Source organism: Pseudophryne corroboree, chromosome 9 (genome assembly GCF_028390025.1).
Source record: "Pseudophryne corroboree isolate aPseCor3 chromosome 9, aPseCor3.hap2, whole genome shotgun sequence".
Classification (NCBI taxonomy): Eukaryota; Metazoa; Chordata; class Amphibia; order Anura; family Myobatrachidae; genus Pseudophryne; species Pseudophryne corroboree.
Window position 1 is genome coordinate 325,503,540 of NC_086452.1, and position 27,685 is coordinate 325,531,224.

A 27,685-nucleotide genomic window follows, 5' to 3' on the forward strand; every position below is an offset into this window, starting at 1 on the left:
TTAGAATAAAAGTTTAGTTTAGGTTTTTTTATTTTCAGTGAGTCCTGCTGGCAACAGGCTCACTGCATCGTGGGACTAAGGGGAGAAGAAACGGACTCACCTGAGTGCAGAGTGGATCGGGTTTCTTAGGCTACTGGACATTAGCTCCAGAGGGACGATCACAGGTTCAGCCTGGATGGGTCACCAGAGCCGCGCCGCCGTCCCCCTTACAGAGCCAGAAGAGACGAAGAGGTCCGGTGAAATCGGCGGCAGAAGACATCCTGTCTTCAGACTAAGGTAGCGCACAGCACCGCAGCTGTGCGCCATTGCTCTCAGCACACTTCACACTCCGGTCACTGAGGGTGCAGGGCGCTGGGGGGGAGCGCCCTGAGACGCAATATAACAGTATATACCTTAGGTGGCAAAAAGAATACATCACATATAGCTCCTGGGCTATATGGATGTATTTTAACCCCTGCCATTTTTACACAAAAAAGCGGGAGATAAGGACGTCGTGAAGGGACGGAGCCTATCTCCTCAACACACAAGCGCCATTTTCCCTCACAGCTCCGCTGGAAGGACGGCTCCCTGACTCTCCCCTGCAGTCCTGCTTCAGAATCAGGGTAAAAAAGAGAAGGGGGGGCATTTTTGGCAGCAAATAACGATAATAACAGCAGCTATAAGGGAATAACACTTATATAAGGTTATCCCTGTATATATATATAGCGCTGGGTGTGTGCTGGCAGACTCTCCCTCTGTCTCTCCAAAGGGCTAAGTGGGGTCCTGTCCTCTATCAGAGCATTCCCGGTGTGTGTGCTGTGTGTCGGTACGCGTGTGTCGACATGTATGAGGAGGAAAATGATGTGGAGGCGGAGCAGTTGCCTGTGTTGGTGATGTCACCCCCTAGGGAGTCGACACCTGACTGGATGATTGTATTTAAACAATTAAGTGATAATGTCAGCAATTTGCAAAAAACTGTTGACGACATGAGACAGCCGGCAAATCAATTAGTGCCTGTCCAGGCGTCTCAGACACCGTCAGGGGCGCTAAAACGCCCGTTACCTCAGTGGGTCGACACAGACCCTGACACAGATACTGAGTCTAGTGTCGACGGTGACGAGACAAACGTAATGTCCAGTAGGGCCACACGTTACATGATCACGGCAATGAAAGAGGCATTGAACCTTTCTGACACTACAAGTACCACAAAGAAGGGTATTATGTGGGGTGTGAAAAAACTACCAATAGTTTTTCCTGAGTCAGAGGAAATAAATGAGGTGTGTGATAAAGCGTGGGTTTCCCCCGATAAAAAACAGCTAATTTCTAAAAAATTATTAGCATTATATCCCTTCCCGCCAGAGGTTAGGGCGCGTTGGGAAACACCCCCTAGGGTAGATAAGGCGCTCACACGTTTATCTAAACAAGTAGCGTTACCGTCTCCTGATACGGCCACCCTCAAAGAACCAGCTGATAGAAGGCTGGAAAATATCCTAAAAAGTATATACACACATACTGGTGTTATACTGCGACCAGCAATCGCCTCAGCCTGGATGTGCAGTGCTGGAGTCGCATGGTCGGATTCCCTGACTGAGAATATTGATACCCTGGATAGGGACAATATTTTGTTAACTATAGAACATTTAAAGGATGCATTACTATATATGCGTGATGCACAGAGGGATATTTGCACCCTAGCATCAAGAGTAAGTGCTATGTCCATCTCTGCCAGAAGAGCGTTATGGACGCGACAGTGGTCAGGGGATGCGGATTCCAAACGGCACATGGAAGTATTGCCGTATAAAGGGGAGGAGTTATTTGGGGCTGGTCTATCGGACCTGGTGGCCACGGCAACGGCTGGAAAATCCACCTTTTTACCCCAGGTCACTTCACATCAGCAGAAAAAGACACCGTCTTTTCAAACTCAGTCCTTTCGTTCCCATAAGTACAAGCGAGCAAAAGGCCACTCCTTTCTGCCCCGGGGCAGAGGAAGAGGAAAAAGACTGCACCATGCAGCCGCTTCCCAGGAGCAGAAGCCCTCCCCTGCTTCTGCCAAGTCTTCAGCATGACGCTGGGGCTTTACAAGCAGACTCAGATATGGTGGGGGCCCGTCTCAAGAATTTCAACGCGCAGTGGGCTCACTCGCAAGTGGATCCCTGGATTCTACAGGTAGTATCGCAGGGGTACAAACTGGAATTCGAGGCGTTTCCCCCTCGTCGGTTCCTGAAGTCTGCTTTACCAAAGTCTCCCTCCGACAGGGAGGCAGTTTTGGAAGCCATTCACAAGCTGTATTCCCAGCAGGTGATAATCAAGGTACCCCTCCTGCAACAAGGAAAGGGGTATTATTCCACGCTGTTTGTGGTACCGAAGCCGGACGGCTCGGTGAGACCAATTTTAAATCTGAAATCCTTGAACACTTACATAAAAAGGTTCAAATTCAAGATGGAGTCACTCAGAGCAGTGATAGCGAACCTGGAAGAAGGGGACTATATGGTGTCTCTGGACATCAAAGATGCTTATCTCCACGTCCCAATATACCCTTCTCCCCAAGGGTACCTCAGGTTTGTAGTACAAAACTGTCATTATCAGTTTCAGACGCTGCCGTTTGGATTGTCCACGGCACCTCGGGTCTTTACCAAGGTAATGGCCGAAATGATGATTCTTCTACGAAGAAAAGGCATTTTAATTATCCCTTACTTGGACGATCTCCTGATAAGGGCAAGATCCAGGGAACAGTTAGAAGTCGGAGTAGCACTATCTCAGGTAGTGTTACGTCAGCACGGGTGGATTCTAAATATTCCAAAATCGCAGCTGATTCCAACGACACGTCTACTGTTCCTAGGAATGATTCTGGACACAGTCCAGAAGAAGGTGTTTCTCCCGGAGGAGAAGGCCAGGGAGTTATCCGAGCTAGTCAGGAACCTCCTAAAACCAGGCCAGGTCTCAGTGCATCAGTGCACGAGGGTCCTGGGAAAAATGGTGGCTTCTTACGAAGCGATTCCATTCGGAAGATTCCATGCAAGAACGTTTCAGTGGGATCTACTGGACAAATGGTCCGGATCGCATCTGCAGATGCATCAGCGGATAACCCTGTCGCCAAGGACAAGGGTGTCTCTCCTGTTGTGGCTGCAGAGTGCTCATCTACTAGAGGGCCGCAGATTTGGCATTCAGGATTGGATCCTGGTAACCACGGATGCCAGCCTGAGAGGCTGGGGAGCAGTCACACAGGGAAGGAATTTCCAGGGCTTGTGGTCAAGCATGGAAACATCTCTTCATATAAACATTCTGGAACTAAGGGCCATTTACAATGCCCTAAGTCAAGCAAAACCTCTGCTTCAGGGTCAGGCGGTGTTGATCCAATCGGACAACATCACGTCAGTCGCCCACGTAAACTGACAGGGCGGCACGAGAAGCAGGAGGGCAATGGCAGAAGCTGCAAGGATTCTTCGCTGGGCGGAAAATCATGTGATAGCACTGTCAGCAGTGTTCATTCCGGGAGTGGACAACTGGGAAGCAGACTTCCTCTGCAGACACGACCTTCACCCGGGAGAGTGGGGACTTCACCCAGAAGTCTTCCACCTGATTGTAAACCGTTGGGAAAAACCAAAGGTGGACATGATGGCGTCACGTCTAAACAAAAAACTGGACAGATATTGCGCCAGGTCAAGGGACCCTCAGGCAATAGCAGTGGACGCTCTGGTAACGCCGTGGGTGTACCAGTCAGTGTATGTGTTCCCTCCTCTGCCTCTCATACCAAAAGTACTGAGAATCATAAGAAGGTGAGGAGTAAGAACTATACTCGTGGTTCCGGATTGGCCAAGAAGGACTTGGTACCCGGAACTTCAAGAGATGCTCACGGACGAACCGTGGCCTCTACCTCTAAGAAAGGACCTGCTACTGCAGGGGCCTTGTCTGTTCCAAGACTTACCGCGGCTGCGTTTGACGGCATGGCGGTTGAACGCCGGATCCTGAGGGAAAAAGGCATTTCAGAAGAAGTCATCCCTACTCTGGTCAAAGCCAGGAAGGACGTAACCGCAAAACATTATCACCGCATTTGGCGTAAATATGTTGCGTGGTGTGAGGCCAAGAAGGCCCCTACAGAGGAATTTCAACTGGGTCGTTTCCTTCATTTCCTGCAAACAGGACTGTCTATGGGCCTAAAATTAGGGTCCATTAAGGTTCAAATTTCGGCCCTGTCGATTTTCTTCCAGAAAGAACTGGCTTCAGTACCTGAAGTTCAGACATTTGTAAAAGGGGTGCTGCACATACAGCCTCCTTTTGTGCCTCCAGTGGCACCTTGGGATCTCAATGTGGTGTTGAGTTTTCTAAAGTCACATTGGTTTGAACCACTTTCCACTGTGGACTTAAAATATCTCACATGGAAGGTGTCGATGCTGTTAGCCTTGGCTTCAGCCAGGCGTGTGTCAGAATTGGCGGCTTTATCATATAAAAGCCCTTACTTAATTTTTCATTCTGACAGGGCGGAATTGAGGACTCGTCCTCAATTTCTACCTAAGGTGGTTTCTGCATTTCACATGAACCAACCTATTGTGGTACCTGCGGCTACCAGGGACTTAGAGGACTCTAAGTTGCTTGACGTTGTCAGGGCCTTGAAAATATATGTTTCCAGGACGGCTGGAGTCAGAAAATCTGACTCGCTGTTTATCCTGTATGCACCCAACAAGCTGGGTGCTCCTGCTTCTAAGCAGACGATTGCTCGTTGGATTTGTAGTACAATTCAGCTTGCACATTCTGTGGCAGGATTGCCACAGCCAAAATCAGTAAAAGCCCATTCCACAAGGAAAGTGGGCTCATCTTGGGCGGCTGCCCGAGGGGTCTCGGCTTTACAACTTTGCCGAGCAGCTACTTGGTCAGGGGCAAACACGTTTGCTAAATTCTACAAATTTGATACCCTGGCTGAGGAGGACCTGGAGTTCTCTCATTCGGTGCTGCAGAGTCATCCGCACTCTCCCGCCCGTTTGGGAGCTTTGGTATAATCCCCATGGTCCTTACGGAGTCCCAGCATCCACTAGGACGTCAGAGAAAATAAGATTTTACTTACCGATAAATCTATTTCTCGTAGTCCGTAGTGGATGCTGGGCGCCCATCCCTAGTGCGGATTGTCTGCAATACTTGTATATAGTTATTGTTACAAAAATTCGGGTTATTATTGTTGTGAGCCATCTTTTCAGAGGCTCCTTTGCGTTTATCATACTGTTAACTGGGTTCAGATCACAAGTTGTACGGTGTGATTGGTGTGGCTGGTATGAGTCTTACCCGGGATTCAATATCCTTCCTTATTATGTACGCTCGTCCGGGCACAGTATCCTAACTGAGGCTTGGAGGAGGGTCATAGGGGGAGGAGCCAGTGCACACCACCTGATCCTTAAGCTTTTATTTTGTGCCCTGTCTCCTGCGGAGCCGCTATTCCCCCATGGTCCTTACGGAGTCCCAGCATCCACTACGGACTACGAGAAATAGATTTATCGGTAAGTAAAATCTTATTTTGTGCCTCCTGTGGCACCTTGGGATCTCAACGTGATGTTGAGTTTCTTAAAATCACATTGGTTTGAGCCACTAAAAACCGTGGATCTGAAATATCTCACGTGGAAAGTGGTCATGTTATTGGCCTTGGCTTCAGCCAGGCGAGTGTCAGAGTTGGCGGCTTTATCATGTAAAAGCCCTTATCTGATTTTCCATATGGATAGGGCAGAATTGAGGACTCGTCCCCAGTTTCTCCCTAAGGTGGTGTCAGCGTTTCACCTGAACCAGCCTATTGTGGTGCCTGCGGCTACTAAGGATTTGGAGGACTCCAAGTTGCTAGACGTTGTCAGGGCCCTGAAAATATATGTTTCCAGGACGGCTGGAGTCAGAAAATCTGACTCGCTGTTTATCCTGTATGCACCCAACAAGCTGGGTGCTCCTGCTACTAAGCAGACTATTGCTCGTTGGATTTGTAGTACAATTCAGCTTGCACATACTGTGGCAGGCCTGCCACAGCCAAAATCTGTCAATGCCCATTCCACAAGGAAGGTGGGCTCATCTTGGGCGGCTGCCCGAGGGGTCTCGGCTTTACAACTTTGCCGAGCAGCTACTTGGTCAGGGGCAAACACGTTTGCAAAATTCTACAAATTTGATACCCTGGCTGAGGAGGACCTGGAGTTCTCTCATTCGGTGCTGCAGAGTCATCCGCACTCTCCCGCCCGTTTGGGAGCCTTGGTATAATCCCCATGGTCCTTACGGAGTTCCCAGCATCCACTAGGACGTTAGAGAAAATAAGAATTTACTCACCGGTAATTCTATTTCTCGTAGTCCGTAGTGGATGCTGGGCGCCCATCCCAAGTGCGGTTTATCTGCAATACTTGTACATAGTTATTGTTAACTAAATCGGGTTACTGTTGAGCCATCTGTTGAGAGGCTCTATTGTTTCATACTGTTAACTGTGTTTCATATCACGAGTTGTACGGTGTGATTGGTGTGGCTGGTATGAGTCTTACCCGGGATTCAAAATCCTTCCTTATTGTGTACGCTCGTCCGGGCACAGTACCTAACTGAGGCTTGGAGGAGGGTCATAGTGGGAGGAGCCAGTGCACACCAGGTAGTCTAAGATCTTTCTAGAGTGCCCAGCCTCCTTCGGAGCCCGCTATTCCCCATGGTCCTTACGGAGTTCCCAGCATCCACTACGGACTACGAGAAATAGAATTACCGGTGAGTAAATTCTTATTTTTTTTTTTTTTTTTACAAGTCCGTGGATTATACTCTGGACCCTGGATCAGGTGAGTATAATTTTATTCACAGGTACCCCAGATTCTACAGTGACGAGGGAGACGTGGCAGTCGGCGGGTCAACATAGGTAAGTATGTATGTGTCGGCAGGTGTGAAATAAAGTTTTACTGTCACGGTGTGTGTCTCCTGTTTTTATTTGGGTATTTTTTTTCCAGTAGAACTACAGGTACCAGCGGGCCCGTTTTTCTCCTGCATGCTGGTACTTGTGGTTCTCCAAGTACCAGCTTGCGGGGGAGGCTTGCTGGGACTTGTAGTACTACTGGGAAAAACAATATTCTGTCATTTTTCTCAAGGCTATCAGCCTCCCATCCGCAGCCCTTGGATGGGGGGGACAGCCTCGGGCTTCACCCCTGGCCCTCGGGTGGCTGGGGGGGGGACACCCCTTGATTGAAGGGGTCCCCACTCCCCCAGGGTACACCGGCCAGGGGTGACTAGTTGGATATTTAATGCCACGGCCGCAGGGCACTGTATAAAAGTGACCCCCGGCTGTGGCATTATCTGTCCAGCTAGTGGAGCCCGATGCTGGTGTAAAAAATACGGGGGACCCCTACTCTTTTTGTCCCCCGTATTTTTTGCACCAGGCGCAGAGCCCGGTGCTGGTTTTAAAAATACGGGGGATCCCCTGTCCGTTTTCCCCCCGGATTTTTAGAACCAGGACCGGCTCGAAGAGCCCGAGGCTGGTTATGCTTTGGAGGGGGGACCCCACGCCATTTTTTTTCGTGTTTTTCCCATTCCATTTAAAAAAAAAAATAATAATAATCTTTTTAAAAATATATAAATAATACTTGTGCCTCCAAAGAAGACAAACCAAGTACCTAATCCCTTCTAATATAAATATGGTTTGTACACAGACACCGGACAAAATCCGTTAATAGTACACCACATCAAAACACATCATATATTTACCTGGAGTACCAACTCATAACATGGTCAGCAGTGGCATAATGGTTACAGTGTCTGCTTGCAATGCGTGTATCCCGTGTTCGAATCCTGTTGAGACCGGAATTTTTTTTTTTTCTGGTGAATTTATTTTTATATATTTTTTTTTTAAAATAAATACACTTGTTTGGTCTGTTTTTTCTTTCCCGCTGGGCTCCATTATGTTTTGTACACAGACACCGGATAAAATCCGTTATGGGTATACCACATTGCAGGCGGTGGGGAAGCAAATTCAGTTTGCACGCATTGTGGGCTACAGATTCAATCCACGGTTTGTGAACTGCATCCGGCGTCTTACTGTACATCAGGCAAAAATGGCAGGGAGACGCTACGTTAGAGGGGAGCTTCTGATCCTGCTTAGGTGGCGGGACCGGCCATTTACTACGAACTCGGAGAAGCGGCGGGCTTACAATAAAGCCCGCCTTGAGATCCGAACAAAATATGGCCAGTCCTGCAGCCTCAGGTCACTCCAGAGGAAGTGGAGTGATCTGGTCACCAGGGAGCCCAGGAAACTGGAATTACTGCGGCTGTCCCTGAGGAGTAAGTACAGTCCAGTACTGCACATTATTACTACTGTATTTAAGTAATGTACATTTCTCTAATGTCCTAGAGGATGCTGGGGTCCATTTAGTACCATGGGGTATAGACAGGTCTGTAGGAGCCATCGGCACTAAATGAGTTTAAACGTGTGGGCTGGCCCCTCCCTCTATGCCCCTCCTCCAGACGTCAGTTTAGAAATTGTGCCCGGAGGAATCTGTTTGGATGGGCGACCATGTTAAGGTCGACAGTCATTAGGTCATTAGGTCGACCACTATTGGTCGACAGTGACATGGTCGACATGGACTCATGGTTGACACATGAAAATGGTCGACATGACAGGTCAGCATATGAAAGGTCTCCAGTGATGAATACTCACCACTCTTCTGACTTCTGGCTCTGTTAGGGGGTGGCGGCAGTGCTGCGGGAGTGAGCACTGGCCAGGCTTGGGCTATGTTCAGTACCCTCAGGAGCTAATGGTGTCCTGTCAGCGGAAGCAGAGCCATGGAACTTAATGAGAAGTTGGTTCCTACTTCATACCTCCCAACTTTCTTATGTTCTAAGGAGGGACACATGCGTGGCGAACCCGCGTGCTCCCGAAAAGGGGATAGGGCCTATGAAAAGGGGCGTGGCTTCGCGGATGCCCCGCAATTGCTAGCCACGCTAAGCAGGGCAGCGAGATCTAGCATGCAGGCCAATCTAGCACCAGCGATAGCGCTGCGCATCGCTATCGCAGTGGGAGGTACACACGGAGCGATCATGCGTAAAATCTAAGCAATCTAGTCAAATCTAAGTGATCGCTCCGTGAGTACCCCCCTTAAGTCCCACAAAGCAGGGAGACTTGCCAGCAGCATCCTCTAGGATGTTAGAGAAATACAGGCGTTCCGAAACATACAGTATCTGAGTGAGCCTAATAATGAGTATACTGTGAGATACTGTATGACATACTGTACAGTATGCTGTATCCGAAGTGGTGCATTCATGAACAAACTCCATATGCAGTAACCTTTTTGGTTGCTTTAAGAAATATCCTTCACAATATGGCTATCCCTGCCCCCCAGTCAAAACCTGTTTCTGTAGACACTAGTGTTCAATTAGCAGCAATTGAATGTGTATTCAGATTAAAGTGGATTAACTAGTGTCTGCAGAAATGGTGTTTGACTGGGGGGAGGGACAGCCATACAATACTGTATAGCAGTGATTTTCAACCTTTTTTTTGTCACGGCACACCGAATAATATTTTAAAATTCCCAGGGCACACCATCAGTTCCCCACAGAAAAAAAACAAAAAACACACATTGGCCCTCACAGTAAAGAAAAATCCACACATACATTGGCCTACACAGTTGCTCCCCACATAAATCATGTTGCTCACACATAAATCAATCACATTTCTCCCCACATAAATCGTATTGCTCCCCACATTAATTATTCACATTGTTCCCCCCATAAATCCATATAAATCCTTATTCTCCCCACATAAATCTTATTGTTCCCCACAGGAGAAATAAAATAACAAATATTAGCCCCTACCGGTCTGCTGTCCTCCTCCCTGTCCCTCGGTTGCGGGCGTTCATAGTGGAGTGCTGCAAATACTGAGCAGGGGGCGGTTGGGCAGGTGTGGATGTGGGTTGGCAAGGAAAGCTGTGTATGCAGGCGGGAACTGGAAGATGTGTAAGCAGGCAAGTGGGCTGGCTGGGTGGTAGACGCGGCAGCAGTGACCTATGATATCACACCGCCGCGTCTTCAAGTCATAGGTCACGGCCGGAGCATGACTGATCCTCTAAAAAGAGCCCGGGCCAACAGTTCACTCTGAAGGTGCAGGACACTGCTCTGGCTCCGCGGCACACCTTGCAACTGGTCGCGGCACACTAGTGTGCCACGGCACACTGGTTGAAAAAGCCTGCTGTATAGTATACTGTAAATGACATTTCTTAGCAAACAGAAAGCCCTCCTTGTGATACATTTCTCTGTGAGTGAAAAATTGCACCAGCAAATCAGCTCATACAGTAACTGTCAATTTTCAAAAACAGTCTGTACCATGACAGTTAGGAGCTGATTGGCAATGGCTGAAACATTACTTACCGAGTAACAATGCAGTGGTACTGATCATCAGGGCAGCGGGCGGCAGTGGAGCATAAACCGAGAGGAGCAGCTGCAGCAGTTTATCACTGCTGCTGGGCTGCCCCTGTCACCCCAGGATCAGAGTTGGCAGCAGGTGTTGTGGCAGCCTGGATGGTGTGCATGGCTTATTACACCTGCATTAAAATAAATGTTGCCAGCATGAGGGGTATCAAATGCAAAAAGGATATACAGCATATTCTCTTGCATACTGTATATCAGTGTGCCTAAGTTCACGGCTCCCTTATATTATACATTATCATATGTCACTTTAAATGCTGCCATAATATCTAAAAGGGGGAGCTCTGCCTGCCGTAATATCTAAAAGGGGACTCCACCTGCCGTAATGTCTAAAAGGGGGCTCCGCCTGCCATACTATGTAAAAGGGGGCTCCACCTACATACTGTACTGCAGGGGTGTCCCTTATTCATGTTATGACACACATTAGTGCCCCTCATACACAAAGCCCACAGCAGTAGCACCCCTAATACACATAATGCCCACAGCAGTACCGCCCCTTATACAATGCCCACAGTAGTATTGCCCCTTATGCTATGGCCACTGTACTGTTAGTGCCCCTTATGTACAGTAGAGCCCATAAAAGAAATGCCCCCAGTAGTAGTGCCCTTTATGTCCCCAGGAGTGCCCCTTATGTCCCGCTTATAAAGTGACTCCTATGCAATGCCCGTAAATCTCAAAAATAAAACGCTTGCAGGGGTGATCAAATATTTATTGTCACTGTAATAGGCACTGGAACTTGGCCGGTACCTATTTTATGGAAAAAAAAATAAATGACTGTAAATACTGTACTGTACCAGGCCCCCAAGGAACCCTATAAAGCACAGTTTACGTGACATCATGATGGTCCACAGCAGAGACATGGGGAGGCTCAGCCACAGGAGCAGGGAAAGGCTAAAGGGGAAGCTGAGGCACAGTGGGAGGTGTAGGATAAGAGGCACAGGGTGGGGAATAAGGTTTAGAAACAGTGGTGAAATGAGCCTTAACTTAACAAAAATGTCTTACCAGTACGAGGCGGGTCCGCAAATGCCGGCGGCGGAGGAATTGGTCCAGGGGTGCCTGTATTAAACACATTGGCCACAGCATTACCATTGTCCCCAGCAGTAATCAAACAAAAGCATTCATACCCTCATGGTTTACTGTACATTTCACAAGGTGCAAATCGCACCTGGGGCCTAATTCAGATCAGATCGTAGATGTGCTAAATTTAGCACATCTATGATCAGTATCACAGACACTGGTAAATCTCAAAAATAAAAATAGACGCTTGCAGGGGTGATCAAGAACCAATTCAAATATTTATTGTCACTGTAATAGGCAAAATCAGTGCTGGGGTCTTCCAATCATAAATTACAGTACAGTATTTACTGTTACAGCATTCAGTATGTGCAGTAATGTACTGTACCCAGGGCGTCAGCAGCGGATAAGATGGCGAAGGGCCCAGCAGCAGATAAGGTGGCGAAGGGCTCGGCACCACTCTTTCACTGCCATAGCGGGGACCAGCGCCACAAGCAGTAAGTCTTGTACTCTCTTTATTGGGTACTCTTTATACCAGTGGTTCCCAAACGTTTTTGAGTCACGGCACCCCTAGGCCAAAAGTTTCTTATTGAGAAATTTAGAAACAAATAAATAAACAAAAGTAAAATGTGCTTGTACAGTACTCTATGTCACCCTTAAGGTTCAATTACTGTATGTGGTGAGGGACAGGATTCACTTCTGATTGCCCAAATACTGTACTGCTATGGCAGTGAAAGAGTGGTGCCGAGCCCTTCGCCACCTTATCTGCTGCTGGGCCCTTCGCCATCTTATCCGCTGCTGACGCCCTGGGTACAGTACATTACTGCACATACTGAATGCTGTAACAGTAAATACTGTACTGTAATTTATGATTGGAAGACCCCAGCACTGATTTTGCCTATTACAGTGACAATAAATATTTGAATTGGTTCTTGATCACCCCTGCAAGCGTCTATTTTTATTTTTGAGATTTACCAGTGTCTGTGAAACTGATCATAGATGTGCTAAATTTAGCACATCTACGATCTGATCTGAATTAGGCCCCAGGTGCGATTTGCACCTTGTGAAATGTACAGTAAACCATGAGGGTATGAATGCTTTTGTTTGATTACTGCTGGGGACAATGGTAATGCTGTGGCCAATGTGTTTAATACAGGCACCCCTGGACCAATTCCTCCGCCGCCGGCATTTGCGGACCCGCCTCGTACTGGTAAGACATTTTTGTTAAGTTAAGGCTCATTTCACCACTGTTTCTAAACCTTATTCCCCACCCTGTGCCTCTTATCCTACACCTCCCACTGTGCCTCAGCTTCCCCTTTAGCCTTTCCCTGCTCCTGTGGCTGAGCCTCCCCATGTCTCTGCTGTGGACCATCATGATGTCACGTAAACTGTGCTTTATAGGGTTCCTTGGGGGCCTGGTACAGTACAGTATTTACAGTCATTTATTTTTTTTCCCATAAAACAGGTACCGGCCAAGTTCCAGTGCCTATTACAGTGACAATAAATATTTGATCACCCCTGCAAGCGTCTATTTTTATTTTTGAGATTTACGGGCATTGCATAGGAGTCCCTTTATAAGCGGGACATAAGGGGCACTCCTGGGGACATAAAGGGCACTACTACTGGGGGCATTTCTTTTATGGGCTCTACTGTACATAAGGGGCACTAACAGTACAGTGGCCATAGCATAAGGGGCAATACTACTGTGGGCATTGTATAAGGGGCGGTACTGCTGTGGGCATTATGTGTATTAGGGGTGCTACTGCTGTGGGCTTTGTGTATGAGGGGCACTAATGTGTGTCATAACATGAATAAGGGACACCCCTGCAGTACAGTATGTAGGTGGAGCCCCCTTTTACACAGTATGGCAGGCGGAGCCCCCTTTTAGACATTACGGCAGGTGGAGTCCCCTTTTAGATATTACGGCAGGCAGAGCTCCCCCTTTTAGATATTATGGCAGCATTTGAAGTGACATATGATAATTTATAATATAAGGGAGCCGTGAACTTAGGCACACTGATATACAGTATGCAAGAGAATATGCTGTATACCCTTTTTGCATTTGATACCCCTCATGCTGTTAACATTTATTTTAATGCAGGTGTAATAAGCCATGCACACCATCCAGGCTGCCACAACACCTGCTGCCAACTCTGATCCTGGGGTGACAGGGGCAGCCCAGCAGCAGTGATAAACTGCTGCAGCTGCTCCTCTCGGTTTATGCTCCACTGCCGCCCGCTGCCCTGATGATCAGTACCACTGCATTGTTACTCGGTAAGTAATGTTTCAGCCATTGCCAATCAGCTCCTAACTGTCATGGTACAGACTGTTTTTGAAAATTGACAGTTACTGTATGAGCTGATTTGCTGGTGCAATTTTTCACTCACAGAGAAATGTATCACAAGGAGGGCTTTCTGTTTGCTAAGAAATGTCATTTACAGTATACTATACAGCAGGCTTTTTCAACCAGTGTGCCGTGGCACACTAGTGTGCCGCGACCAGTTGCAAGGTGTGCCGCGGAGCCAGAGCAGTGTCCTGCACCTTCAGAGTGAACTGTTGGCCCGGGCTCTTTTTAGAGGATCAGTCATGCTCCGGCCGTGACCTATGACTTGAAGACGCGGCGGTGTGATATCATAGGTCACTGCTGCCGCGTCTACCACCCAGCCAGCCCACTTGCCTGCTTACACATCTTCCAGTTCCCGCCTGCATACACAGCTTTCCTTGCCAACCCACATCCACACCTGCCCAACCGCCCCCTGCTCAGTATTTGCAGCACTCCACTATGAACGCCCGCAACCGAGGGACAGGGAGGAGGACAGCTGACCGGTAGGGGCTAATATTTGTTATTTCTCTATCGTCCTAAGTGGATGCTGGGGTTCCTGAAAGGACCATGGGGAATAGCGGCTCCGCAGGAGACAGGGCACAAAAAAGTAAAGCTTTACTAGGTCAGGTGGTGTGCACTGGCTCCTCCCCCTATGACCCTCCTCCAGACTCCAGTTAGATTTTGTGCCCGAACGAGAAGGGTGCAATCTAGGTGGCTCTCCTAAAGAGCTGCTTAGAGAAAGTTTAGTTTAGGTTTTTTTTCTTTACAGTGAGTCCTGCTGGCAACAGGATCACTGCAACGTGGGACTTAGGGGGAAAGTAGTAAACTCACCTGCATGCAGAGTGGATTTGCTGCTTGGCTACTGGACACCATTAGCTCCAGAGGGATCGAACACAGGCCCAGCCGTGGAGTCCGGTCCCGGAGCCGCGCCGCCGACCCCCTTGCAGATGCTGAAGCGTGAAGAGGTCCGGAAACCGGCGGCTGAAGACTCCTCAGTCTTCATAAGGTAGCGCACAGCACTGCAGCTGTGCGCCATTTTCCTCTCAGCACACTTCACTGGGCAGTCACTGAGGGTGCAGAGCGCTGGGGGGGGGCGCTCTGAGAGGCAAATATAAACCTTATACAAGGCTAAAAATACCTCACATATAGCCCATAGGGGCTATATGGAGATATTTAACCCCTGCCTGACTGGAAAAATAGCGGGAGAAGAACCCGCCGAAAAAGGGGCGGGGCCTATCTCCTCAGCACACGGCGCCATTTTCTGTCACAGCTCCGCTGGTCAGAACGGCTCCCAGGTCTCTCCCCTGCACTGCACTACAGAAACAGGGTAAAACAGAGAGGGGGGGCACATTAATGGCTATATATATATATATATTAAAGCAGCTATAAGGGAGCACTTAATATAAGGATATCCCTTGTATATATAGCGCTTTGTGGTGTGTGCTGGCAGACTCTCCCTCTGTCTCCCCAAAAGGGCTAGTGGGTCCTGTCTTCATTAGAGCATTCCCTGTGAGTTTGCGGTGTGTGTCGGTACGTGGTGTCGACATGTATGAGGACGATATTGGTGTGGAGGCGGAGCAATTGCCAAATATGCAGATGTCACCCCCCAGGGGGTCGACACCAGAATGGATGCCTTTATTTGTGGAATTACGTGATGGTTTATCTTCCCTTAAACAGTCAGTTGAGGACATGAGGCGGCCGGACAATCAATTAATGCCTGTCCAGGCGCCTCAAACACCGTCAGGGGCTGTAAAACGCCCTTTGCCTCAGTCGGTCGACACAGACCCAGACACGGGCACTGATTCCAGTGACGACGGTAGAAATTCAAACGTATTTTCCAGTAGGGCCACACGTTATATGATTTTGGCAATAAAGGAGACGTTACATTTAGCTGATACTACAGATACCGTAAAACAGGGTATTATGTATGGTGTGAAAAAACTACAAACAGTTTTTCCTGAATCAGAAGAATTAAATGACGTGTGTGATGAAGCGTGGGTTGCTCCTGATAAAAAGTTGATAATTTCAAAAAAGTTATTGGCATTATACCCTTTCCCGCCAGAGGTTAGGGCGCGCTGGGAAACACCCCCTAAGGTGGACAAGGCGCTCACACGCTTATCCAAACAAGTGGCGTTACCCTCTCCTGAGACGGCCGCACTTAAGGATCCATCAGATAGTAAGATGGAAGTTATTCAAAAGAATATATACACACATGCAGGTGTTATACTACGACCAGCTATAGCAACTGCCTGGATGTGCAGTGCTGGAGTAGTTTGGTCAGAATCCCTGATTGAAAATATTGATACCCTAGATAGGGACAATGTTTTACTGTCGTTAGAACAAATAAAGGATGCATTTATCTATATGCGTGATGCACAGAGGGATATTTGCACACTGGCATCTCGGGTGAGTGCTATGTCCATTTCAGCCAGAAGAGCCTTATGGACACGACAGTGGACAGGCGATGCGGATTCAAAACGTCACATGGAGGTTTTGCCGTATAAAGGGGAGGAGTTATTTGGAGTTGGTCTATCAGACTTGGTGGCCACGGCTACTGCCGGGAAATCCACTTTTTTACCTCAAGTCACTCCCCAACAGAGAAAGGCACCGACCTTTCAACCGCAGCCTTTTCGCTCCTACAAAAATAAGAGAGCAAAGGGCTTGTCGTACCTGCCACGAGGCAGAGGAAGAGGGAAGAGACACCAACAGGCAGCTCCTTCCCAGGAACAGAAGCCCTCCCCGGCTCCTGCAAAAACCTCAGCATGACGCTGGGGCCTCTCAAGCGGACTCGGGGACAGTGGGGGGCCGTCTCAAAAATTACAGCGCGCAGTGGGCTCACTCGCAGGTAGACCCCTGGATCCTGCAGATAATATCTCAGGGGTACAGGTTGGAATTAGAGACGGATCCTCCTCATCGTTTCCTGAAGTCTGCCTTACCAACCGTCTCTTCCGAAAGGGAGAGGGTGTTGGAAGCCATTCACAAGCTGTACGCTCAGCAGGTGATAGTCAAAGTACCCCTATTACAACAAGGAAAGGGGTATTATTCCACTCTATTTGTGGTACCGAAGCCGGATGGCTCGGTAAGGCCTATTCTAAATCTGAAGTCCTTGAACCTCTACATAAAAAAGTTCAAGTTCAAGATGGAGTCACTCAGAGCAGTGATAGCGAACCTGGAAGAAGGGGACTTTATGGTATCCTTGGACATCAAGGATGCGTATCTACACGTTCCGATTTACCCCGCACACCAGGGGTACCTCAGGTTCATTGTTCAAAACTGTCACTATCAGTTTCAGACGCTGCCGTTCGGATTGTCCACGGCGCCTCGGGTCTTTACCAAGGTAATGGCCGAGATGATGATTCTTCTTCGAAGAAAAGGCGTATTAGTTATCCCATACTTGGACGATCTCCTAATAAGGGCAAGGTCCAGAGAACAGCTGGAGACAGCTTTAGCACTATCTCAAGAGGTGCTAAGACAACACGGGTGGATTCTGAATATTCCAAAATCCCATTTAATCCCGACAACTCGTCTGCTGTTCCTAGGAATGATTCTGGACACGGTTCAGAAAAAGGTTTTCCTTCCAGAGGAAAAAGCCAAGGAGTTATCCGATCTGGTCAGGAACCTCCTAAAACCAGGAAAAGTGTCAGTACATCAATGCACAAGAGTCCTGGGAAAAATGGTGGCTTCTTACGAAGCAATTCCATTCGGCAGATTCCATGCAAGAATATTCCAAAGGGATCTGTTGGACAAATGGTCAGGGTCGCATCTGCAGATGCACCTGCGAATAACCCTGTCACCAAAGACAAGGGTGTCACTTCTGTGGTGGTTGCAGAAGGCTCACCTATTAGAAGGCCGCAGATTCGGCATTCAGGATTGGATCCTGGTGACCACGGACGCCAGCCTGAGAGGCTGGGGAGCAGTCACACAAGGAAGAAACTTCCAGGGAGTATGGACGAGTCTGGAAAAGTCTCTTCACATAAACATTCTGGAACTAAGAGCAATCTACAATGCTCTAAGCCAGGCGGAACTTCTCCTGCAAGGAAAGCCGGTGTTGATTCAGTCGGACAACATCACGGCGGTCGCCCATGTAAACAGGCAGGGCGGCACAAGAAGCAGGAGTGCAATGGCAGAAGCTGCCAAGATTCTTCGCTGGGCGGAGAATCACGTGATAGCACTGTCAGCAGTGTTCATCCCGGGCGTGGACAACTGGGAAGCAGACTTCCTCAGCAGACACGATCTTCATCCGGGAGAGTGGGGTCTACATCCAGAAGTCTTCAACATGTTAATAGACCGTTGGGAAAGACCAATTGTAGACATGATGGCGTCTCGCCTCAACAAGAAACTGGACAAATATTGCGCCAGGTCAAGAGATCCACAGGCAATAGCTGTGGACGCACTGGTAACTCCTTGGGTGTACCAGTCAGTGTATGTGTTTCCTCCTCTGCCGCTCATACCAAAGGTATTGAAGATCATACGGCAAAGAAGAGTAAGAACAATACTAGTGGTTCCGGATTGGCCGAGAAGGACTTGGTATCCGGAACTTCAAGAGATGCTCACGGACGAACCGTGGCCTCTACCTCTGAGAAGGGACCTGCTACAGCAGGGTCCCTGTCTTTTTCAAGACTTACCGCGGCTGCGTTTGACGGCATGGCGGTTGAACGCCAGATCCTAAAAGGGAAAGGCATTCCAGAAGAAGTCATTCCTACCTTGATTAAGGCACGGAAGGAAGTCACCGTGAAACATTATCACCGCATTTGGCGAAAATATGTAGCGTGGTGCGAGGATCGGAGGGTTCCGACGGAGGAATTCCAACTGGGTCGTTTCCTACATTTCCTGCAATCAGGATTATCTATGGGTCTCAAATTGGGATCCATTAAGGTTCAAATTTCGGCCCTGTCAATATTCTTCCAAAAAGAATTGGCCTCTGTCCCTGAGGTCCAGACTTTTGTCAAGGGAGTACTGCATATACAGCCTCCTGTGGTGCCTCCGGTGGCACCGTGGGATCTAAATGTAGTTTTAGATTTCCTCAAATCCCATTGGTTTGAACCATTGAAAAAGGTGGATTTGAAATATCTCACATTGAAAGTGACTATGTTACTAGCCCTGGCCTCTGCCAGGAGAGTATCTGAATTGGCGGCTTTATCTTATAAAAGTCCTTATCTAATCTTCCATTCGGATAGGGCAGAACTGCGGACTCGTCCGCATTTTCTCCCTAAAGTGGTATCAGCATTTCATCTGAACCAACCTATTGTGGTGCCTGCGGCCACTAGCGACTTGGAGGACTCCAAGTTGTTGGACGTTGTCAGAGCCTTAAAAATATACATTGCAAGGACGGCTGGAGTCAGAAAATCTGACTCGCTGTTTATATTGTATGCACCCAACAAGTTGGGCGCACCTGCTTCTAAGCAGTCGATTGCTCGTTGGATTTGTAACACAATTCAACTTGCACATTCTGTGGCAGGCCTGCCACAGCCTAAAACTGTAAAAGCCCACTCCACAAGGAAGGTGGGCTCATCTTGGGCGGCTGCCCGAGGGGTCTCGGCATTACAACTCTGCCGAGCAGCTACGTGGTCGGGGGAGAACACGTTTGTAAAATTTTACAAATTTGATACCCTGGCAAAGGAGGACCTGGAGTTCTCTCATTCGGTGCTGCAGAGTCATCCGCACTCTCCCGCCCGTTTGGGAGCTTTGGTATAATCCCCATGGTCCTTTCAGGAACCCCAGCATCCACTTAGGACGATAGAGAAAATAAGAATTTACTTACCGATAATTCTATTTCTCGGAGTCCGTAGTGGATGCTGGGCGCCCATCCCAAGTGCGGATTATCTGCAATACTTGTACATAGTTATTGTTAACTAATTCGGGTTATTGTTAAGGAGCCATCTTTAAGAGGCCCTTTCTGTTGTCATACTGTTAACTGGGTTTAGATCACAAGTTGTACGGTGTGATTGGTGTGGCTGGTATGAGTCTTACCCGGGATTCAAAATGCCTCCCTTATTGTGTATGCTCGTCCGGGCACAGTACCTAACTGGAGTCTGGAGGAGGGTCATAGGGGGAGGAGCCAGTGCACACCACCTGACCTAGTAAAGCTTTACTTTTTTGTGCCCTGTCTCCTGCGGAGCCGCTATTCCCCATGGTCCTTTCAGGAACCCCAGCATCCACTACGGACTCCGAGAAATAGAATTATCGGTAAGTAAATTCTTATTTTTATTTCTCCTGTGGGGAACAATAAGATTTATGTGGGGAGAATAAGGATTTATATGGATTTATGGGGGGAACAATGTGAATAATTAATGTGGGGAGCAATACGATTTGTGTGGGGAGAAATGTGATTGATTTATGTGTGAGCAACATGATTTATGTGGGGAGCAACTGTGTAGGCCAATGTATGTGTGGATTTTTCTTTACAGTGAGGGCCAATGTGTGTTTTTTGTTTTTTTTCTGTGGGGAACTGATGGTGTGCCCTGGGAATTTTAAAATATTATTCGGTGTGCCGTGACTAAAAAAATGTTGAAAATCACTGCTATACAGTATTGTATGGCTGTCCCTCCCCCCAGTCAAACACCATTTCTTAGACACTAGTTAATCCACTTTAATCTGAATACACATTCAATTGCTGCTAATTGAACACTAGTGTCTACAGAAACAGGTTTTGACTGGGGGGCAGGGATAGCCATATTGTGAAGGATATTTCTTAAAGCAACCAAAAAGGTTACTGCATATGGAGTTTGTTCATGAATGCACCACTTCGGATACAGCATACTGTACAGTATGTCATACAGTATCTCACAGTATACTCATTATTAGGCTCACTCAGATACTGTATGTTTCGGAACACCTGTATTTCTCTAACATCCTAGAGGATGCTGCTGGCAAGTCTCCCTGCTTTGTGGGACTTAAGGGGGGTACTCACGGATGATCGCTCCGTGTGTACCTCCCACTGCGATAGCGATGCGCAGCGCTATCGCTGGTGCTAAATTGGCCTGCATGCTAGATCTCGCTGCCCTGCTTAGCGTGGCTAGCAATTGCGGGGCATCCGCGAAGCCACGCCCCTTTTCATAGGCCCTATCCCCTTTTCGGGAGCACGCGGGTTCGCCACGCATGTGTCCCTCCTTAGAACATAAGAAAGTTGGGAGGTATGAAGTTGGAACCAACTTCTCATTAAGTTCCATGGCTCTGCTTCCGCTGACAGGACACCATTAGCTCCTGAGGGTACTGAACATAGCCCAAGCCTGGCCAGTGCTCACTCCCGCAGCACTGCCGCCACCCCCTAACAGAGCCAGAAGTCAGAAGAGTGGTGAGTATTCATCACTGGAGACCTTTCATATGCTGACCTGTCATGTCGACCATTTTCATGTGTCAACCATGAGTCCATGTCGACCATGTCACTGTCGACCAATAGTGGTCGACCTAATGACCTAATGACTGTCGACCTTAACATGGTCGCCCATCCAAACAGATTCCTCCGGGCACAATTTCTAAACTGACGTCTGGAGGAGGGGCATAGAGGGAGGGGCCAGCCCACACGTTTAAACTCATTTAGTGCCGATGGCTCCTACAGACCTGTCTATACCCCATGGTACTAAATGGACCCCAGCATCCTCTAGGACATTAGAGAAATGTACATTACTTAAATACAGTAGTAATAATGTGCAGTACTGGACTGTACTTACTCCTCAGGGACAGCCGCAGTAATTCCAGTTTCCTGGGCTCCCTGGTGACCAGATCACTCCACTTCCTCTGGAGTGACCTGAGGCTGCAGGACTGGCCATATTTTGCTCGGATCTCAAGGCGGGCTTTATTGTAAGCCCGCCGCTTCTCCGAGTTCGTAGTAAATGGCCGGTCCCGCGACCTAAGCAGGATCAGAAGCTCCCCTCTAACGTAGCGTCTCCCTGCCATTTTTGCCTGATGTACAGTAAGACGCCGGATGCAGTCCACAAACCGTGGATTGAATCTGTAGCCCACAATGCGTGCAAACTGAATTTGCTTCCCCACCGCCTGCAATGTGGTATACCCATAACGGATTTTATCCGGTGTCTGTGTACAAAACATAATGGAGCCCAGCTGGAAAGAAAAAACAGACCAAACAAGTGTATTTATTAAAAAAAAAATATATAAAAATAAATTCACCAGAAAAAAAAAAAAATTCCGGTCTCAACAGGATTCGAACACGGGATACACGCATTGCAAGCAGACACTGTAACCATTATGCCACTGCTGACCATGTTATGAGTTGGTACTCCAGGTAAATATATGATGTGTTTTGATGTGGTGTACTATTAACGGATTTTGTCCGGTGTCTGTGTACAAACCATATTCATATTAGAAGGGATTAGGTACTTGGTTTGTCTTTTTTGGAGGCACAAGTATTATTTCTATATTTAAAAAAAAATATTTTTTTTTATTTATTTTTAAATGGAATGGGAAAAACCCGAAAAAAAATGGTGTGGGGTCCCCCCTCCAAAGCATAACCAGCCTCGGGCTCTTCGAGCCGGTCCTGGTTCTAAAAATCCGGGGGGGAAACGGACAGGGGATCCCCCGTATTTTTAAAACCAGCACCGGGCTCTGCGCCTGGTGCTGGTGCAAAAAATACGGGGGACAAAAAGAGTAGGGGTCCCCCGTATTTTTTACACCAGCATCGGGCTCCACTAGCTGGACAGATAATGCCACAGCCGGGGGTCACTTTTATACAGTGCCCTGCGGCCGTGGCATTAAATATCCAACTAGTCACCTCTGGCCGGGGTACCCTGGGGGAGTGGGGACCCGCTTCAATCAAGGGGTACCCCCCCCCAGCCCCCCAAGGGCCAGGGGTGAAGCCCGAGGCTGTCCCCCCCCATCCAAGGGCTGTGGATGGGAGGCTGATAGCCTTGAGAAAAATGACAGAATATTGTTTTTTTTCCCAGTAGTACAACAAGTCCCAGCAAGCCTCCCCCGCAAGCTGGTACTTGGAGAACCACAAGTACCAGCATGCGGGAGAAAAACGGGCCCGCTGGTACCTGTAGTTCTACTGGAAAAAAAATGCCCAAATAAAAACAGGAGACACACACCGTGACAGTAAAACTTTATTTCACACCTGCCGACACATACATACTTACCTATGTTGACCCGCCGACTGCCACGTCTCCCTCGTCACTGTAGAATCCGGGGTACCTGTGAATAAAATTATACTCACCTGATCCAGGGTCCAGAGTATAATCCACGGACTTGTAAAAAAACAAAAAACCGCAATTACCCGTGCCAGCGGACTGAAAGGGGTCCCATGTTTACACATGGGACCCCTTTCCTCGAATGCAAAGACACCCCCATGACTGCTGTCACAGTAGTGTCTCTTCAGCCAATCAGCGAGCGCAACGTCCTTGCACTCTGCTGATTGGCTGTATGCGCCTCTGAAGTGACAGAAGCGCATCGCACAACTCCCTCCATTAGTTTCAATGGTGGGAACTTTCCGGTCAGCGGTGGGGTTACCCGCGGTCAGCCGCTGACCGCGGGTGACCTCACCGCTGCCCGGAAAGTTCTCACCATTGAAAGTAATGGAGAGGCTTTGCGATGCGCTGTCTGACCTCAGACGCGAGACAGCCAATCAGGTGAGCGCCACGAAGTAGCGCTTCCTGATTGGCTGAAGGGACCTCAGTGACAGGAGTCACGTGGGGTCCCGGCATTCGGAGAAAGGGGTCCCATGTGTCAACATGGGACCCCTTTCAGTCCGCTGGCACGGGTTTGTCGTTTTATTTTTTTGCCAAGTACGTGGATTATCTCCCGGACCCTGGATCAGGTGAGCCTAATTTTTTTCACAGGTACCCCGGATCGTCGGAGACGAGACGTGCCGGTCGGCGGGTCAACATAGGTAAGTATGTATGTGTGTCGACATGTGTGAAATAAAGTTTTACTGTCACGGTGTGTGTCTCCTGTTTTTATTTGGATATTTTTTTTCCAGTAGAACTACAGGTACCAGCGGGCCCGTTTTTCTCCCGCATGCTGGTACTTATGGTTCTCCAAGTACCAGCTTGCGGGGGAGGCTTGCTGGGACTTGTAGTACTACTGGAAAAAAACAATATTCTGTAATTTTTCTCAAGGCTATCAGCCTCCCATCCGCAGCCCTTGGATGGGGGGGACAGCCTCGGGCTTCACCCCTGGCCCTCGGGTGGCTGGGGGGGGGACCCCTTGATTGAAGGGGTCCCCACTCCCCCAGGGTACCCCGGCCAGGGGTGACTAGTTGGATATTTAATGCCACGGCCGCAGGGCACTGTATAAAAGTGACCCCCGGCTGTGGCATTATCTGTCCAGCTAGTGGAGCCCGATGCTGGTGTAAAAAATACGGGGGACCCCTACTCTTTTTGTCCCCCGTATTTTTTGCACCAGGCGCAGAGCCCGGTGCTGGTTTTAAAAATACGGGGGATCCCCTGTCCGTTTTTCCCCCGGATTTTTAGAACCAGGACCGGCTCGAAGAGCCCGAGGCTGGTTATGCTTTGGAGGAGGGACCCCACGCATTTTTTTTTCTGACTTTTCCCCAAAAAATAAATAATTCTGGTCCCGCTAGGATTCGAACCCGTCAGCCAATCAGCAGGTAGCGCTACGAAGAGTCCGTTGGCTATTTGAGGCATTCGCCATAGAGTTTAGGAAAAACGACATCTGGTGGACAGAAAGTAGAATGCATGTTACAATTATAACGTGACGTCACATTTACAACGCATCTTATAACGGGAGTTATAGCGCAAGGAGCTGGCGCGAGTTGCATGGCGCCCGCTATGCGGTACGCAGCAACGTTATAGCAGGACATATCTGTAACACTTATTTCATGAAGCTGGATGACCGGTATCATGAGTATTACAATGCATTCATATCTCTTAAAATAAAGAACGTCCGTCAAGCTCTGTGCGAATGAGCTATTCATAATGATTCGGCTTTGGGGGGGGGGGGGGGGGTCCTTTTTTATTTTTCCTCTTTCCTTTCCTTTCTCATCATTGTAGTATGATTTATTATCATTGTATATGATGGCCTCCGTACTACTGTTACAAATGGTTCATTATGGATATACCTGTGTAGACTTTTGAAGTATGTTCTCTGGAGTGCTGTGCCATCTGACTTTATTTATTATTTTTTACCAGTAATTTATGCACACATATTCTGCAGCGCTTTACATAGAATATTTGGCCATTCACATCAGTCCCTGTCACAGTGGAGCTAACAATCATATTCCCTATCACACACACTCATACACACTAGGGATAATTATTGTCAGGAGCCAATTAACCTACCAATTTATTTTTTTTATTTTGGGAGTTAACCGGAGTACACGGAGGAAACACATGCAAGAACAGGGAAAATATATAAACTCCACTCAGGCCGTGGTGGGAATTGAACCCATGACCTCAGTGTTGTGAGGCAGTAATGCTAACCATCACACTATCCGTGCTACCCTTTGTTTTGAAAGATGCATTGTAATGGTTTCCTATCTTGCTCTGCAGGGGAGAGAATAATATTTATCTATACGGCGTGTTCAATGGATATGATGGTACCAGAGCCACTAACTTTGTGGGTCAGCGGTTGTCAGCAGAACTACTATTGGGGCAGTTGCACTCTGACGTTACTGATGCAGAGGTCCAGAGAGTATTGTTACAGGTGAGTGAAAGGTTAATAAGTTAGCTGACAAAAAGTACAGATTGTCTGATATAGTGGCCTTTTTCTTTCCTGATGTTGACATTTTGCTACTTATTCACTATGATTGTTCACCTGTAAAAGGTGTAACCCATGTTGCAGGCATGACCTATGAATTCAGTATTTTCCCACAGACATAATTATGAGTTGATACCATTCTTTATGAATAAAGCCAGCACCATGTTAGCCTTTGCAGTAACCTTTTTTCTAGATAATAGGCAAACAAAAGCCACTTATCCAACAGAATTATGTATGCCATCCATAAACTCTTCTTTAAAAACTCATTCTCTACAACCTTCCTTTATTTAAACATATCCCCACCTAAAATATGTGGCATCTGCAAATAATGATTGTGTGCCCCCCATCCCCCTTCTTCCCCGAGCAGGTGCAGAGGTAGGGAAAATGTCAGGACTTGCATCAGAACCCATTGGACACCCTCTAATGACTGGTCAGGCATTTGGAAGTTTTCAATTAGCCTAATTGGACCAATTACATGTAATTTTTGGGGTGAAAAAAAAAAGTGACCTCAAAGTACCCCAAAATCAACTTTTTCATTAGTTTATACACCCCAAATTTAATGAAAGTATTTAAATGAAAAATAATTGCTTAGGCCATTACTCTTTATTTTTTCTGTACTTGAATCACAGCTTTAAAAATTAATATTTTCTCTAGCATCCATAAGGGATATTGGGTAAAACTAGTACGATGGGGTATAGACGGGGTCCAAAGGAGCTGGTGCACTTTAAATTTCTTCAACTGGGTATGCTAGCTTCTCCCCTCTATGCCCCTTCCCACAGGCAATTTTAGAAAAAGGTGCCCTCAGGAGAGGATGCACATCTCTGCAGCTCCAGTGAGCTCTCTTCATTTTCTTTGAAACTTTTATTTTCGGTATGCTGTCTGGGCAACAGCATACCTGCACTGTGGGAGTTAGACGGGGGACGGTCACCGCCCTTACGAGGTGCAGAGTCGCTTCCCCGCTGCAGGACCACCGTCCTGAGGGGTTGTTGTTCAGCGGGGCACTGCGCCTTGGTTGTCACAGCCGCAGCACGCCGCACACCCCTAACGCTGCCTGAAGGTGACATCAGTGGTGAGTACAAACCGGGGGCCCCGCTAGGTGGGTCCCCCGGTTCAAAGTGCGGCTAACCACGGGTGCGGCTTTCGGGACCCTCCCGGGGGGACCCATTAAGATCCCCCATGTAGAACTGGCACAGAAGGGCTTGACTAGTGCTTGTGTCATGTTTTAAGCTAAAAAGGAGACTTTTGCCAGTATACTATATGTATGTAACTCCGGCGCCATTGGAGGGGGCGGAGCTACCTCAGAGCGGGACCTGAGGCGTTTTTGCGCCTTCCTCGGCTTACTGCAGCCATATACAGCACACACAGCGCTTCCTGACTCCTCAGCCACGCTGGATATCTGGTACAGTGTGTAGCAAAGGGGGAGAGCCGCTTGTGTACACTACCCTGATCCTATTTAGGACTAAAATTGTTAGTGTTTACTGTGTTTTAGGGAGCAGACAGCCTTATTAGGGCTGTGCAGCTCAGGGTGTGCTGGTGTTCTCTCTCATCTGTGTCTCCTCTCACATACAGTAGGCCTGCATTGTAACTGTCTGTGTGTGTATGTTATTGTGCTTATTGTGAACTATGGGTAAACACCAGCTGTGCAGTATAAGTCACACCAGATTCTCTCCATTATCTACTGACTCTCTTCCTGTGAACAATGTAGTCAATCTTCACAACTCAGAGAGGGAGAGAGGGTCCAGAGCCCATTGGTTAGGGTCTCTTAAGACTATGATGTCTGATATGTCATCCCAGCTCACTGCTAATGTGCAGAAAACTCAGCTTCTACAACAAGCTGTTGCAGATTTAGCTGCTAGGGCAGATGCACAGCCCCCCTCTCTCATGCAGGTCCTCAGAAGCGCTGTTTACCTGCTATGCTATCGGATACAGATGATGATATACAGGATGATGGGGATGACCTGGATCCCGTTAGTGGGGATCCCGATGCTGCTCCAGGTATTGAACCTCTCATTTTTGCTATAAGGGATGTGTTAAAGCTCCCTCTAGCAGTCGTTTTTCTTTGTACAAAACAAGCCTAATGTCCCTTTCCCTGATTCTACAGAGTTAGATGACTTATTCAAACAGGCCTGGAAAAATCCAGACAAAAAATACCAAGGGGGAAATTTACTAAGGTGGGAGATTTTTAGAACTAGTGATGTTGCCCATAGCAACCAATCAGATTATATCTATTATCTGCTAGAAGCAGCTAGATAAATGGTAAGTAGAATCTGATTGGTTGCCATGGGCAACATCACCAGT

General features: G+C 48.0%; 1 protein-coding gene across 1 annotated transcript in view; it reads left to right on the top strand.

The window, feature by feature from the left end:
* TAB1 (TGF-beta activated kinase 1 (MAP3K7) binding protein 1) overlaps nucleotides 1-27,685 on the top strand; it is a 249,235-nt gene that overhangs the window by 73,382 nt on the left and 148,168 nt on the right. The window contains exon 3 of the mRNA XM_063940500.1: nucleotides 25,180-25,333. Coding sequence (XP_063796570.1) covers nucleotides 25,180-25,333 — 154 coding nt within the window. The remainder of the gene's footprint in view (nucleotides 1-25,179; nucleotides 25,334-27,685) is intronic.